Genomic DNA, 14506 nt, shown 5'->3' with positions numbered 1-14506 from the left:
AAAAGTTGAAAGTCATGGGGAACAACAGTGTAGCAGAATACATTACTAATCCTAATAGATACGATTATTCGATATGGAAACCAATAAAATCTTTGAAGAAACCAATCCATATTAACGCCCCAATGAGAATGGAATCTCCATCATTAGGTGAGTAGACCAAAAGTGACAAAGAAAAGGCAAATGCTTGCAATTTATTTATCTGATGTGTTCACTCCAAATGATTATTGATAACGATGTAAGGATGATTCTACAATTATAAAAAAGTAGCGCCAAAAGAAATAAAAGAGTTTATTAAACTTATAAACAATAAGAAGAGTGCAGGGATAGATAACATAAAAAGAAGGGTCTTGAAATAATTGTCAAGAAAAGCAATTGTTATGCTGACATATATTTATAATGCAATATTTAGGTTGGGATATTGGCCAAAGTGTTTTAAAATTTCAGAGGTTATAATGATTTTAAAACCAGGAAACCCAGCTTCAAATGTCACATCTTACAGACCAATCAGTTTATTTATTTATACAGCACAATTGTACAATTGTAGATATCAATGGTACATAACTTAAATTGGTTTACTGCCAATTCTATCAAAATTGTTGGAAAAACTATTATTAGTAAGAATAAAAGAATATTTAAATATAATAACTGATCATCAATTAGGGTTTAGAACCCAGCACTCTACAATACAACAATGCCATAGGATAGTAAATAGCATCCAAAAGGCAAAAGAAAGAAAGGAATATTGTTCAGCAATCTTTATCGATATCAAACGGGCATTTGATAAAGTATGGCACGAGGGCCTACTCATCAAAATAAAAAATTCTTTGCCGCACAAGATATTTTTACTATTGAAAAGTTACTTAACACACAGATTATTCAGAACTAGAGTTGGAACAGAAACATCAGAATTATGTAACATAAACTCGGGGGTTTCACAAGGGAGTGTTTTAGGGCCACTATTATATCTCATATATACGAACGACATTCCAACTGATAGCAATGTCATAATTGGAACTTTTGCCAATGATACAGTTGTCATGGGAACTGATACAAATGCATCCGTCGCAGCGTCAAAAGTTCAACAATATGTCTCCGAATTTAAAAAGTGGCTCAATAAGTGGAAGATTAAAATAAATGAAACAAAATCTAGCCATATAACATTCACAACAAGAACCCTGGTCTGCCCAAGCGTAAAAATAAACAACATATAAATACCGAAATATAAAAGTGTAAAATACCTTGAGATTTATCTCGATAGAAAGTTAAGCTGGTCAACGCACATCAAAATGAACAGAAAACAGATGGAGAAGAAGTTCAAAGAGTTGTATTGGTTAATAGGCAGAAGTTCAAATATAGTATCAAATAGCTGTTTTCCTTTAGGATTATTTGATCTTGTGCCCGAATTGACATGTTTGCTAATGTAGTCTCTGCTGGCGATGAAATGGCTACCTAGTGTATAAAAGAAATCTTGAAATTGTAAACTGGTTATATTGTGCCTTGGCGGATAGTAAACTGCAGAAACACATAAGTTGAATAAATTCATTTTTATTGAAATTGTTGTAGCTTGCAAAGTTTGAGATTCATATTTTTCCAGCTCATAATGAAGAAGATTAGATTTTACAATAATGACAGTTCCACCGTGTACCATCGGAATGGTTAGTGAAGTATGTTTTATAATTTGGTATATAAAAGTTTGAATATTTGGTGAGGTGTGTTTCACCAATCTAAAAAATGTCTATATTATTGTGTCCCAAAAATAATTCTTCTTCGGCTTTGTGTTGATACAAGCCGTCAGCATGCCATAATCCTAAGTTTAAGATATTAGCCAATATTTCATTTTATTGATCAACGTTGATAACATTTTGATAATAATGGTGTTTTGTTCTATTAACTGGCTAAACAAATTTTTAAATTCGGTCAGGAAATCAGATATCAATGGAGTATTACTGTTGTTAATGTGATTTTGATTGTTATTAACCCTCCGTCGGGCGCAGCCGATCTGACAGATACAGGGCCAACATTTTAGCATGTTTCTCCATAATTTGATGTCATCGAGATCTCCATATCTCAGTAGCCTCGTTATTTTATGTCTACTATTTATTCGTCCATATCAGATTGTCTTTGAACTTCGCATATTTTGCTGGTAGCAATTTTGTTAAAAAAAACGCACTAAGCCAAATTCTATTTGACGTACAAAATGACAAAAAACACTAAGTTTTTACTGTCCGAATTGTTTATATAGTCTTTGTATAAACATTCCAACAGAATCTGACAATTGTATTTATATAATTAATTAAATTATTCATTTCAGAAAAAGTACGGTTTGTGCGTCTAGCATTTTGAGCGCCTGTACGGATTTTATTTTGCTATATTATAAAAATAATATTGATCTAATATATATTTTGTTTTTGTTTACACATAATATACATATTCAGCGATGTAAAAGCGCAAATTAAATAAAAATATATAAAACTATAAGCTTCCTGTCAATATATTTATAATCTGCATCTGTCAGATACACTGCGCCTGATTCTGTACATACTTGGACTGCGCCCGACGGAGGGTTGAATAGATTTGATTGCGATTTTATTACCTGAGAATAAGACATATGCTGAGTGTTTGCGTACTGTGAATTTCTATTGTTGTGTAAGTTGGATTTGTACCGGTTTGCATTTGTGTTTATATAAGTCCCGTTACTTCTGTCTATTGTTGCTTGATCGTTACCTGCAAAGGTGAAGGTAGTAAGAGCACCCTTTGTAGTTTGCGGCATTATTATGGCCGCAATGATAACAAAGAGGCGGAGCTTCAGGTGCTTTTGTACACTTTTTATAATCGTGATCAGAGCCGCGTTTCACGCATCTGAACCTGCGGTTGCAGTATCGCTGGGTATACCCGTACATTTGGCACCTTAAACATTGGGGAATATTTGATGATTTTATTGGAGGCTCAAAATAAATAATTTGGTTTAACATTTTAGTCATTTTAAAAATTGACGAATTGTTTTATTTGGGTTCTATGTCTATGTAAAACATGTTCAGCAGTTGTTTTATTTTTGGGTGTATGATATTAGTAATATTTCTAACAAAATGACCTTCATTTTTAATTGCGGCTTTGATGTCATTTTTATCTGTAGCATAGTATCTAGTAAGTATGAAAAACGACTTCTCTTTCGCGCAGAAATTTAACAAATTTGCGGTAGCCATCTACTTCAAAAATGTTGAATTTGATAGTTTTATTAGGTAAGTATTTAGTGATGTATTTTCCTTTATTTATAGTTGAATTAATGTCCGTTATCAAAAGATTGTAATCACAAATCCCGTAAACAAACAAAGGCAGAGGAGTTGATTTTTTATTATCAGTTGTCTCGTTTGATGGTTTTGAAGCATTGTTTGCTAGAACGCTGAACTTTGGTTAATTTTATGAAAACTCTTACATTACTTACTGCGTTACTAGGGAGAGGTCTTTTCGCGGAAATTACCTCTTGTCATGGATTTTAATTCGTGTAATCAATCACTTTGCATGCACTGCCAGCATCCAATGTTTCTGTTGAAGACATTTTACTTGTTGATGGAATAGGTGTTGACTCCGACGATGATGATTAGCTTACGACATCATCATTATTTCTTTTTCTAGTCATCTGGTTCAGCACTAGTTAAGTAGAATTATTTTGGTTTTTGATGTTTGGTTGTTTTGGTGAATGATGTTAAATGTTTCCACAGTAGGTATTGTGGAGTGATAATTTATAGTACTCCCTGAGGGGATCACTATATTTAAAACAATGCACTGAATTCACAAGTAAAGTCACTTACTAGATCAAACACGACACTAACTGTAACTAAATAAATGCTGTTTATTATGCTTTTTGATTGTACTTAGGTACTGTATAATCGATGTGTTTGCTTCGAGTGCCGAACAAAAAATGAAGTTAATAATGAAAATAGATTCTAAAATGAAAAAAAAAATATTTATAAAAAATTAACCCTTGACTATAAATAAGTTTTTTTGAAGGTAAATTGAGACTTTTCCATAAGTTGAAGATGAACTTAATGGAAATCCAGTGAAAAACCCTTCTTGACTGAATGTAAAATACAAAATTATTTGATTACTAAAATAACTACGTACTACATGATAGAGTTTTGAGGTAGGAGAGTGCAAATTTAGGATTGTGTGCGCTTTTTGGTAACGAATAATGTGAAAATTTAGTCCATAAAATGGAAGAAAATTTTTAACGGTAGCCCAATCCTACTACTTACGAGCATAAAAATTAAATGTTATCCGATTCTCAGTCATACTGAACATAATTATATATTTTCATAAATATCGATCAAGTCGTTTAAAAGTATTGCCATTAACATCATGACATAAAAATTGTATATATTATCAGCTATACCCGGTCAGGCGTTGTTATGTTATACGTGCAAATAAAATTTAACAAAAATGCGATTTTGTTACATCTAGTTATCAAGATACAAAATAGCGCACCTATCTTTTGTTATTGATTTTAAGGATGTATTATACTCTCTAGACAATATTAGAATACGATGTGTTCATATTATATAACTAACGCATATACAACCAACTAATGAAATATAGAAATTGCACAGTTATTGCCTAACTATATTATATTTTTCTGCTATTTTTTCATAAAATTTTATTTGTTTTTATCTCTTATAATTTTAACAAAATTTGAAATATTTTGAAAAAAATTCCTTCCATGTAATTTAAAAAAAAAACATTTGCAATATTTTAAAATTGTAATTTTTTTCATTTCTCCGATATGACTAGACCTGCTTGCATGCCGTTTGAACCACATATGTGAACATGAGAATTGAATAGCTTGGTACAGAAGTAAAAAAAGGAAATAACTCTTATTTCTAATGACAATAAATACCGGTTTATACAGTTTACATCTTTTACATCTTTTAGTTATATTTTAAAAATAATTGGAAGCAAAAATATTTATTTAAAATATATATATAGCAGGTTTTCGGAAGCACCACTCAAAAAACACGATTTGCGATGACCACTATGTTAGTACATATCTACACTTAAGTAGTACTTATCTAAAATCAAAACACGATATTAATAAATCTAGTAGTTAATCTTAGTAATAGGCAAAATAATATTTATAGACAAAATGGCGGCTTTTTTTTTAAAAAAAAGTCGGTTTTCTGATAAAATTTTGAATTTAAATCGTTTATAAAAATAAAAGTAGTCATAGGATCAAATAATTACTAAAAAATAAAGAAGTAGCTCTTGTTAGAATTTGAGACTAATCGGTTTAGCCTCTTTCTATTGCCGGACTAGCCCCGCATATTTGGTTGTACGGACTCGCACCGCATATTTGTTACATGTTCTGTATTTTCGTCAGAAACAACAATCGCATGGAATTGCGGCGATCAAGTCAACATTGACACACGTGGGTAGCAAAATATTTTGTCATGACATTTTAATATATTTGGAATTTTAATATAGTTGAAAATAATTTATTTTCATTTAATAAATTTCGACATTGGTGACCATCGATAGCAAATTGAAGGTTGCAAATGAGATATAGCCTAACCATTAGTCTTCGGTCGGCCTACTAAACAAGTACGCCCAGTCCTCGGTTCACTCCGGTAGTTAGGGCTACCTCCTACCTTCTGTAGCACTAACTACCGGACTTCTATCGGTATACATATACAATATGCCCAAACCTCGGGTCATCGCGAGCACAATAACTAGCTCTGACCACCGGTCTTGCGCGAGCCAACCAATCCAGTAAGTCAAGACTTCGGGTCACACCAATTATTTATAATGTATTGAATTATTTATAATATCAAAACAAATGCAGTTAAGTACAAAGATCGGTAAAATAGTAAAATTAAATATAACTATCGCCGCAATATTGAACTTTCCTATTTCACCAGTAAGGATGGTTTTAGGCGCCCTCATCCAAAAACGTTTAATTTGACATGTAGGTTATTACGTAATATTAATTTACGTTAGGTTATAATTTATAGATTAATTTATTACATAGCTGTTTTTATCACAAAATAAGCCAGAAAGAAAATGTTGTTGAAAAACTTTTGTTAGGAGTCAGTTTTCCTTTATAGCAAAAGTGATAAAGTTGAAATTTGGAAAAATCACATCAAAATATATAACATTCCCAATTTTTAAACCTTGCGGAAAATTTTTCAACTAAAACATGTTAATGACTGTACTATTTAGTTGCACACAAAGTCCACACAAAACCTCTCGCAACAACATTGTATTATAATATTTGCGATCATATTTTATAGACATTATTCAAGTTGTGATATGTTATGATAATTGTATATTCTCGTCTTTAAAGGTTGCAACTGAAATATATTATAAAGACATTTTAATAAGCTACACAGGAATACCTGGAATTAATACTATTGGTAAACAGAAAAGCTTTCTTCAAAATATACTAATTTATTTTAATGATATTTATTTCGCTGTTCAACAAGAAAAGAGTTTATTTTACATAGTTTTTACATCAAAAAGAATTTAAAATGGCGCAGAGGGAAGTTCCGTAATGCCGGACGGCACCAAGCACCGGACACTCTGTTTAACACGTATTATTTAAGCGAGTATAAAATTGTTCATTTCAAAATACTAGTAAAAGGGGCATGGGGGGCTCATAGGTACAGGATCACGCGCCTGAGTTGCACACGGCCACGGCGAGAGCAACCCTTTCCTGTTTTAGGCGTAAAATCACGGCGTCACCTAAATATCAAAGAAAGTAATTCTATCATATTTATGCAGTTACATATGAGTGGTATGCAAAGATAAAAGTTCTACTTGATTGTTATACATTAAATGATAGAATATTATTAGATATTTTAACCAATTTTAGTAGGTGCTACCAAATGAACGAAAATGCCTGTCCCTTAGCACCGGACACTAAGTCGTTTCTTAGTGCCGAACATTAAACATATTTATATTTCTTGTGAGAATTTACGTAATTTGTTCCAATTATTTAATTTTGTTTTGTATGAGAGCTAACGGTCTAAATACCCCCATTTTTCGTATTTCCTAGTCAAAGAATGAAAAGCTTAGGTAAATGCATCAGCAGAGAGCATCGGTGTGGCCCAGCCAAAAAGGTAGATGAATAGTGACTTTTTTTCGCAATATCTAAGAATATTCGTCAAAGACACATGTGCAGATATTCCAAAGTGTTGAGATGGCTACATATGTGATCAATGCAGGTTATTTCGAAATGTTTGGTACTAGGTGCTACTGTTTAAAATCATATTTTTTTATACCCAAATTTGATTGATAGTATTAATTATTTTTCAGCAAAGATTGCGGTTATGTTAATATAGTTTAATTTCTAACTCTGTTATCTATCATAAATCATAATTTAATAAACATATCGTAAAATATGTTTTGATTTATTTATAAATAACTATAGATGTCCACCACTAGGGAACTTCCCCCTATACATGTTTATGGTGGGAGAAAACAACACTGACAGTAGTGGCGCAATATTTGTTCTATAAAGTACATTTTACATGTCATATAACATTTTAACATATAAAATTTAGTAATATAATATTATCCAACTATTTGAGAAATTAAATGTATTTGCAAGATAGTATACGATATCAAACAAAACATTATTGTATTATTAGACAATATTAAAAACATGGCTTATTTTTATATTATAGTATTGGAAACCATCACAAAGTCCGTTATGCCAGACTAATCGATTGGGTTCTTGGGAAAAACCAAAACTGCAAAGTAATAACAAAGGTGAGCGTATAACATTATTTCTTCATATTATATTTGATTTTTATTTTATTGACGACCACTTACTTAATTACTATAATACTAGCAAATAAAACTTAAATGTTACTGGTTGTTTAATGCAAAGCAATAACTGTTTATTTATTCAAATTATGTATGTAACAAACAGGCCTTAATTTGTAAACGCATCTTTTCTTTAGTTACAGCATTTATTTAACAACTATAACTATTTTATTTTAATTTGTTTTTCTTTGATTCAACGGAAGTCAGATCTCCATAGACCTATAAAATGTTATAATAATTAATTAAAAATCTATATATGATTTTTACTATTAACATTAACATCAATTATACCACCACTTTTCGTATCCTTATTTTTACCACAGTTGCTCAAATGACCCTACCTGATTGACTATTTGAATATATAGAAAGAGAAAATAAGGGTATAACTTCTGAATCTTTTTCATGTGTTCTGATTTGCATAATTTTTTGGAATTAGTTTCATTCTACTCTTAAGTTCAAAAGTGAAAAAAAATTGGACTCCGCCACCACCCCCCGGAAGGTTGCGATCCATTAATGATTAAGTGGACATTGAGCCATTTTATCGCTAGAAAACGTTTTTAATATTAAAGGATACAAATAAAAAGTATTTTTAATACATTCATTTTGCAATAAAATAATCTTCGACAACGTGAAAACCCTAAAACCCTTCAAACAACCTCTAAATTGAACTAGTGGAGCGCATGGCATCGTGCCTTAAGGCAAATTGCTGGAACTTCCCGTACCAACAATTATTATTTTTTTAAAAACGATTAACATTTTTGAAAAAAATTTACTTCGAAAAAATTAGACTTTTGAGAAACTATAAATTTGATAAAAATTTACTTTTTTTTTAAAAAAAATTTTTTGTTTGAAAAATATGTTTTCTTTATTTTGACATATTTTGAAAATTCTGAACTTTCTTTCAAAGCAATCGTACTGCTTTAACTGCATAGCGACGAAATGTCAAAGCGCGTAACCGCCGCGTCGCCGTCTAACGGATAAGCATTGGTACGGAACCCATAGGAATGTAAACAAAATTTATACTTATTGTTAAAATCTCTATAAAATATCTGATAATTTGGTGTGCATATGTCTAATGATCATTTTTGACCGCCAAATGTCATTTTTTTTACTTTTTTCATTAGATCTCCGAAATCTTCAAGTTTTGGCTGGGAATTCATGTTATTTAAAATTGAGTAAAAAATTTGTTTTTGAGAGTAGTTTAAGTTGAAAAAATCATGTGTTCCGTAATCATCCAAATTGTTATTAATATTACTATGTTGGAAAAATCGAGATATTTAGTTAATTTATCATCAGGAGTTTGGTTTTTTATCACCAATATCAATGCGGACTCCTCGTGTTTTAGGGATGTGGGAAAAACTTCATTTGATTCTTTGATATTGTTATTAATTATGACCGAGGTTTTAAGGGGGTATTCTAGTGTAGAGCGTTGAATTTTAGGTCATTTTCAAAGTGTCGTGAAAGAAAGCAATGAATGTTTTTACTATCCATTTTTTTACCATTTGTTTATTAATATTATTAAGATACAAAACAAAAATTAAAAAAATTAAAAAGTTAAAAATTGTAAACAATGGCAACTGATGAAGTGGGTGGTCTCAAAAAATTGGCACCTCAGTCTTGACATGATTTCAGTCCTCCTAGCCATCGAAAATGCAAAAAATAAGAAGATTATTAATCTACAATGATGTCGCAATCGGCTGAACTAGCGATGAGTAAAAAAAAAAATTTTCACGAATTGGAGACTGTTTGAAAAAAAAGTTTTTTTACTGTTTCTTGAGTTTCTCGAATTTTTTAAAAATAATAAAAATAGAAATTATGGGATGAGTTCAGACTATAGATAGATCTATAAACAAGACTATCTGTAAATTTCGAATAAATTGATCGAGTAGAACTCCAGATATTGTTACAAGAGTACTGAAAAAGTAAGTTCTAAAAAAACGCATTTAAAGTTTTGCGTGAAGCCAAACAAGCATGGAGACCGAGTCAGTAAAATGCCTATATCTCCAAAAATAATTCAAATTTTTAAAAACTTTCTCGTACTTATATTCTTAGATAGGTAAACTTTGAAAATATGAAATAAAAAAAAAATCGATTTTTTTGAATTTCTACACTAGAATACCCCCTTAATAGTATTTAAAAAAATTTCAAAATTAATTTCGGAATTAAAATTGCATCTGCATAGAAGAGATAATTTTGGTTTAGAATCGATAGGAATACATGAAATATTTTCATTAGATGCTAATACTTATATATAAAAAAATGAGCGAGATAAACTATCGGCATTCGTATTAGATGATCCATAAATTATATCGAGTTCATATTCTTCTAAAGAAAGCCTCCAGCGCATTTGCCGTGAATTTGGATCTTTACATTTGTACAAGTAGATAAGGGGCATGTGATAATTTGAATGGTTTTCCATAAGGGTAAGGTCGGAAATGTTTTATGCTCCAGACGATTGCTAAAAGTTCTTTGTCTATAGTAGAATTTTTTTTTCTGCGGGGTTCAAGGTTCGCGATGCATATGCAATTGGTAAATCTTTCCCTTCTACATTTTGAGATAGAACCGCGCCTAAAGCAAAACCGTGGTTTAATGGAAGTTCTCGATCGAAGTCGGGATACTGGAGTAAAGGTGGATTTATTAGTTTTGGTTTAAGTTCGTTAAATGCAAGTTCACACTTTTGGGTTCAATTAATATTTGCGTCCTTTTTTAATAATTCGGTTAGAGGTAATGCAATTCGGGAGTAATTTTTTATAAATTTGCGGTAGTAACCGCACAATCCTAAACATATTTTCATTTGTTTTTGATTGGAAGGAGTGGGAAAGTTTTTTACTGAAGAAATTTTATCAGAATCAGGAGACGCACTGTGTGCACCGATAATATGGCCTAAATACGTAATTTCGTGTTTCAAAAAATGACACTTATCGGGTTGCAATTTTAGATTGTATTGTCGTAATTTTTCTAGCACTTCTAGTAATTTGGTATTATGTTCCTCAAGTATTTTTTAGTAGACTATTATGTCGTCCATATAAACTAGAGTTCTAATTCCTTGTATTCCCGACAAAACTGTATTGGTCAGTCTCTGTAAAGTCGCCGGTCCGCCCTTAAGTCCAAACGGTAACAGTTTATACTCAAAATGTCCAAAGTCAGTAGAAAATGCAGTTTTTTCTCGGTAAGTTTTATTTAGTAAAATATGATGAAAGCCTTGAGCTAAATATTGAGTCGTGAAAAATTGTGAGTTACCTAGTGGTCAATAATGTCAGTGATGTTTGGTAATAGAAAAGCGTCCGATTTTGTAATTGCGTTTAATTTTTTGAAATCGACGCAAATCCTCCATTTTTTTATTTCCGTCAGTATCAGGTTTTTTAGGGACAATAATTAAATAAAAATTCCAAGGACTTTGCGAGTTTTGAATAATATCGTCTGCTAACATCTGTGAAACTTGCCTGTGAATTTCTGTTTTATATGCGTCCGGTAATCTGTAGGGTTTTATGTTTATGGGTTTTTCGTTATTTTGGACGGCGATACTATGAGTAATCGTATTTGTATATGCCAGCTTGTCGTTTTCTAAATAAAAAAGATCATGAAATTTTGTACAAATATTTAAAATTGAATCTTTTTCGAGATTTGTCATGTGATTAGTTTTTATGCATTGTAAAAGTTTTTGTATTCTTTGTTTCTTGTCATTGTCATCAAATGTGTAGTTGTAATTTACGTTATTGAACAAACATTGAAAATCGATTGATTCTTGGTTAGATTTGATAGATTTATTTTTATTAAGATTTATAGAGTCGATTATATCAAAGTTGCTTAATAACTCGAATTTTACGTCCTTTGAATTAAGGAACTGACAATCTTCAATTCCTTAATTTAAACAATTTTTAGTAGGTTTTACAATACAGTTAGCTAATATCAATCCGTTTTTATATTGTTTTGAAAAACATACTGCTTTGTCGTTTAATGCAGTTTCGATTTTTCATGTTGTTTCGGATCGAGGAGGGATTAATTGTTTTTCGAAATTAACTAAAGGGGTTGTAAACTCTTGGTTATTGATTTCTAGTGAAAATAATTTAGAATGATAATTACATTTTGCTTTAAATTTTAATAAAAAATGTTTACCGATGGTTCCTGAATATTTAATTGGGAGATTTGATACAACTTGAAACAGAAATTCTATATTTTGTTCGAAAAATTTAAAGTTAATATAAGAAACGCCATGGGTTGTTAATGAATTTGATGTTATTCCAATTAGTTAAATTTTTTTATCTTTGTATACCAGAGTTTCTTTATCAATGTTATAAACTTTAATTAATGATATGTCACTACCGCTGTCTATTAAAAAATTATGAAAAGTATTCGGTAGCTGTGTAGTTTCTAAAATGATTGATTCCGAAAATTTAAATTTATATTCTTACAATTGCTATTTACATGAATGTCCGTCCCGGAACGGGCTCTGGCAAGATTTTTGAACTTGAGGAAGGTGCATTCGATTGGAAATCATTATTTTCAGGTATCGGATTAGGATTATTAATAGATAAACAACTTTCCTGTTTTATTTGCGGAACCGTAAGGATTTGAGTTTGTTAGAAAAAGTTTTTACGATTTGGATGTCTACATTGATCAATCGTGTGACCAAATTTTTTACAATAGTTGCAAATTAACTGTGAATTTTTATGTTCGGCTTTGAAAAAACAATTACCACTGCTATGGCCCATTTTATTGCAAAAGTCGCATGTTAAAATTGAGGTTGAGTCGTTATCCTCGGCAATGGCAAAGTCTATAGCGTCATTTAAATGATCAAATCTACACGATTTTACTAAATTTTTCAATGGCATTTTCAGTTCATTAAGAAAAGTTCTGAGAGCCATTTCATTATAAACATTTTGCAAATTATCCGCGACTGTCTGTTTGTGTGTATCACAATCTTTATCATAAATTCTGTACAATAATTTATTAATTCTTTCACTAAAAGATTTAACCGATTCATTAGGTTTTTGTTTATAATTTAGCTACTCTGCAAGAAGGATTGATACAGGAGTTTTTACCGTATATTCTTTATACAAAAATGATTTTAATGAGTCCCAGCAATAAATTAAACATACACATACATCAATAAAAATACGTACATCAGTTTCAATAAAATTCGGTAATATAGCTAAGGCTAAACTTAAATCTAGTAAGTTTTCATTCAAAATTTTAGATTGGTTCTACATCTTGAATTTGTAATAATATATGAATTTTCTTACTTGCATTTCCTTTTGATCATGATAGAGAGTTTTGTTCACCTTGATCGTCGCTCCAGGGTTATAGATTTAAGTCATGATTTGGTCCCACGTTCTAAACTTCAAAATCTTTCACTTGTTATTATTTATTTTATTAGAATTATTTTGATGATTTTTATATAGATGTTGATCGATTTATTTGATGAACACTTTATTTTTGTATCACTTGATAATTTTAAGAGTTTGCTTATTTTTCACACACTTTTTGTTTTAATTTTTTTTAAATTTTATTTTATTAATTTATACACTTATCACGGAGTTGGATATCACCGCTGCTACCAAATGAAGAGACGTTAGTAATGAATTTACTAATGAATGATTAAATGTAACCAATTTTTAATAACTTCTTGAGTCGATTAGAGTTTTATTTGGAATACTTAACGACGAGAATTGGAACATTTGTAGCTCTTCTACAAGTGTGTGAAATCAAAGAATTTATTTAGATACAAAAATTTATTTAGCGCTTTATTATAATATTTTAGTTGTTACTTCTTCAACATTTTAGGACTAACTAACTTTATATTTTTACATTTTTAAAATATTTCCAATCTTTCTAGTTTTAGGATAGCTCGCCAAAGGTACATGAGCTATCATAAACTTTTATTAAGGGTTGTCTGGCACATGTACAAGATATTCGCAACATTCACCGTTACTTGGAGTTATACATCGTTCAAATGAATTTACTTATGACTATTATTTATAATTATAAAGAACACAATTCTCAACAATATATTTGGCCATAACTGATCGCAGCTGACCAGAAAGAGAGAGAGACACTTCTGCGAGTACTTGAAAGGAACAGAACAGGCGCCAGTCGTCTCGCTTTTTGTAGGATCGCACGCACACATAGACAAATAGAACACGTGTAAAGAATTTGTTCATTACATGGCAAAGGAGACGTGCATAGTTATAGGCGACACAATATAAATATTCAAAAGATTAATATCAACAATATTTTGTCAAGCGCAAATTTATTTTTATATATTTAATTATTTTCGATAATATTAATTTAAATCTGACTTCAGTATTCAATAATTGTAGTAATAATATTTGCATTATTTTGTTACTGATTCAATTTAACATTTTTTATAATATTATATTTGAACATAACTTTATAAGGTATATATATATATATATAAATAAAATGTTAAATTGAATCAGTAACAAAATAATGCAAATATTATTACTACAATTATTGAATACTGAAGTCAGATTTAAATTAATATTATCGAAAATAATTAAATATATAAAAATAAATTTGCGCTTGACAAAATATTGTTGATATTAATCTTTTGAATATTTATATTGTGTCGCCTATAACTATGCACGTCTCCTTTGCCATGTAATGAACAAATTCTTTACACGTGTTCTATTTGTCTATGTGTGCGTGCGATCCTACAAAAAGCGAG

At 30.4% G+C, this 14506-nt stretch overlaps 1 protein-coding gene across 1 annotated transcript in view; it reads left to right on the top strand.

Annotated features, from left to right (window-relative positions):
• The window catches only part of LOC113369987, a 289295-nt gene that overhangs the window by 224255 nt on the left and 50534 nt on the right, over nucleotides 1-14506 (top strand). Inside the window, exon 6 of the mRNA XM_026610623.1 lies at nucleotides 7677-7761. Coding sequence (XP_026466408.1) covers nucleotides 7677-7761 — 85 coding nt within the window. The remainder of the gene's footprint in view (nucleotides 1-7676; nucleotides 7762-14506) is intronic.

This window comes from Ctenocephalides felis, unplaced genomic scaffold, assembly GCF_003426905.1.
Source record: "Ctenocephalides felis isolate EL2017-DRISC unplaced genomic scaffold, ASM342690v1 CF-g0.4_SCAFFOLD_01492, whole genome shotgun sequence".
Lineage (NCBI taxonomy): Eukaryota > Metazoa > Arthropoda > Insecta > Siphonaptera > Pulicidae > Ctenocephalides > Ctenocephalides felis.
Note: the sequence above shows the minus strand (reverse complement) of the source record. Positions and strands in the feature narration are given on the sequence as shown.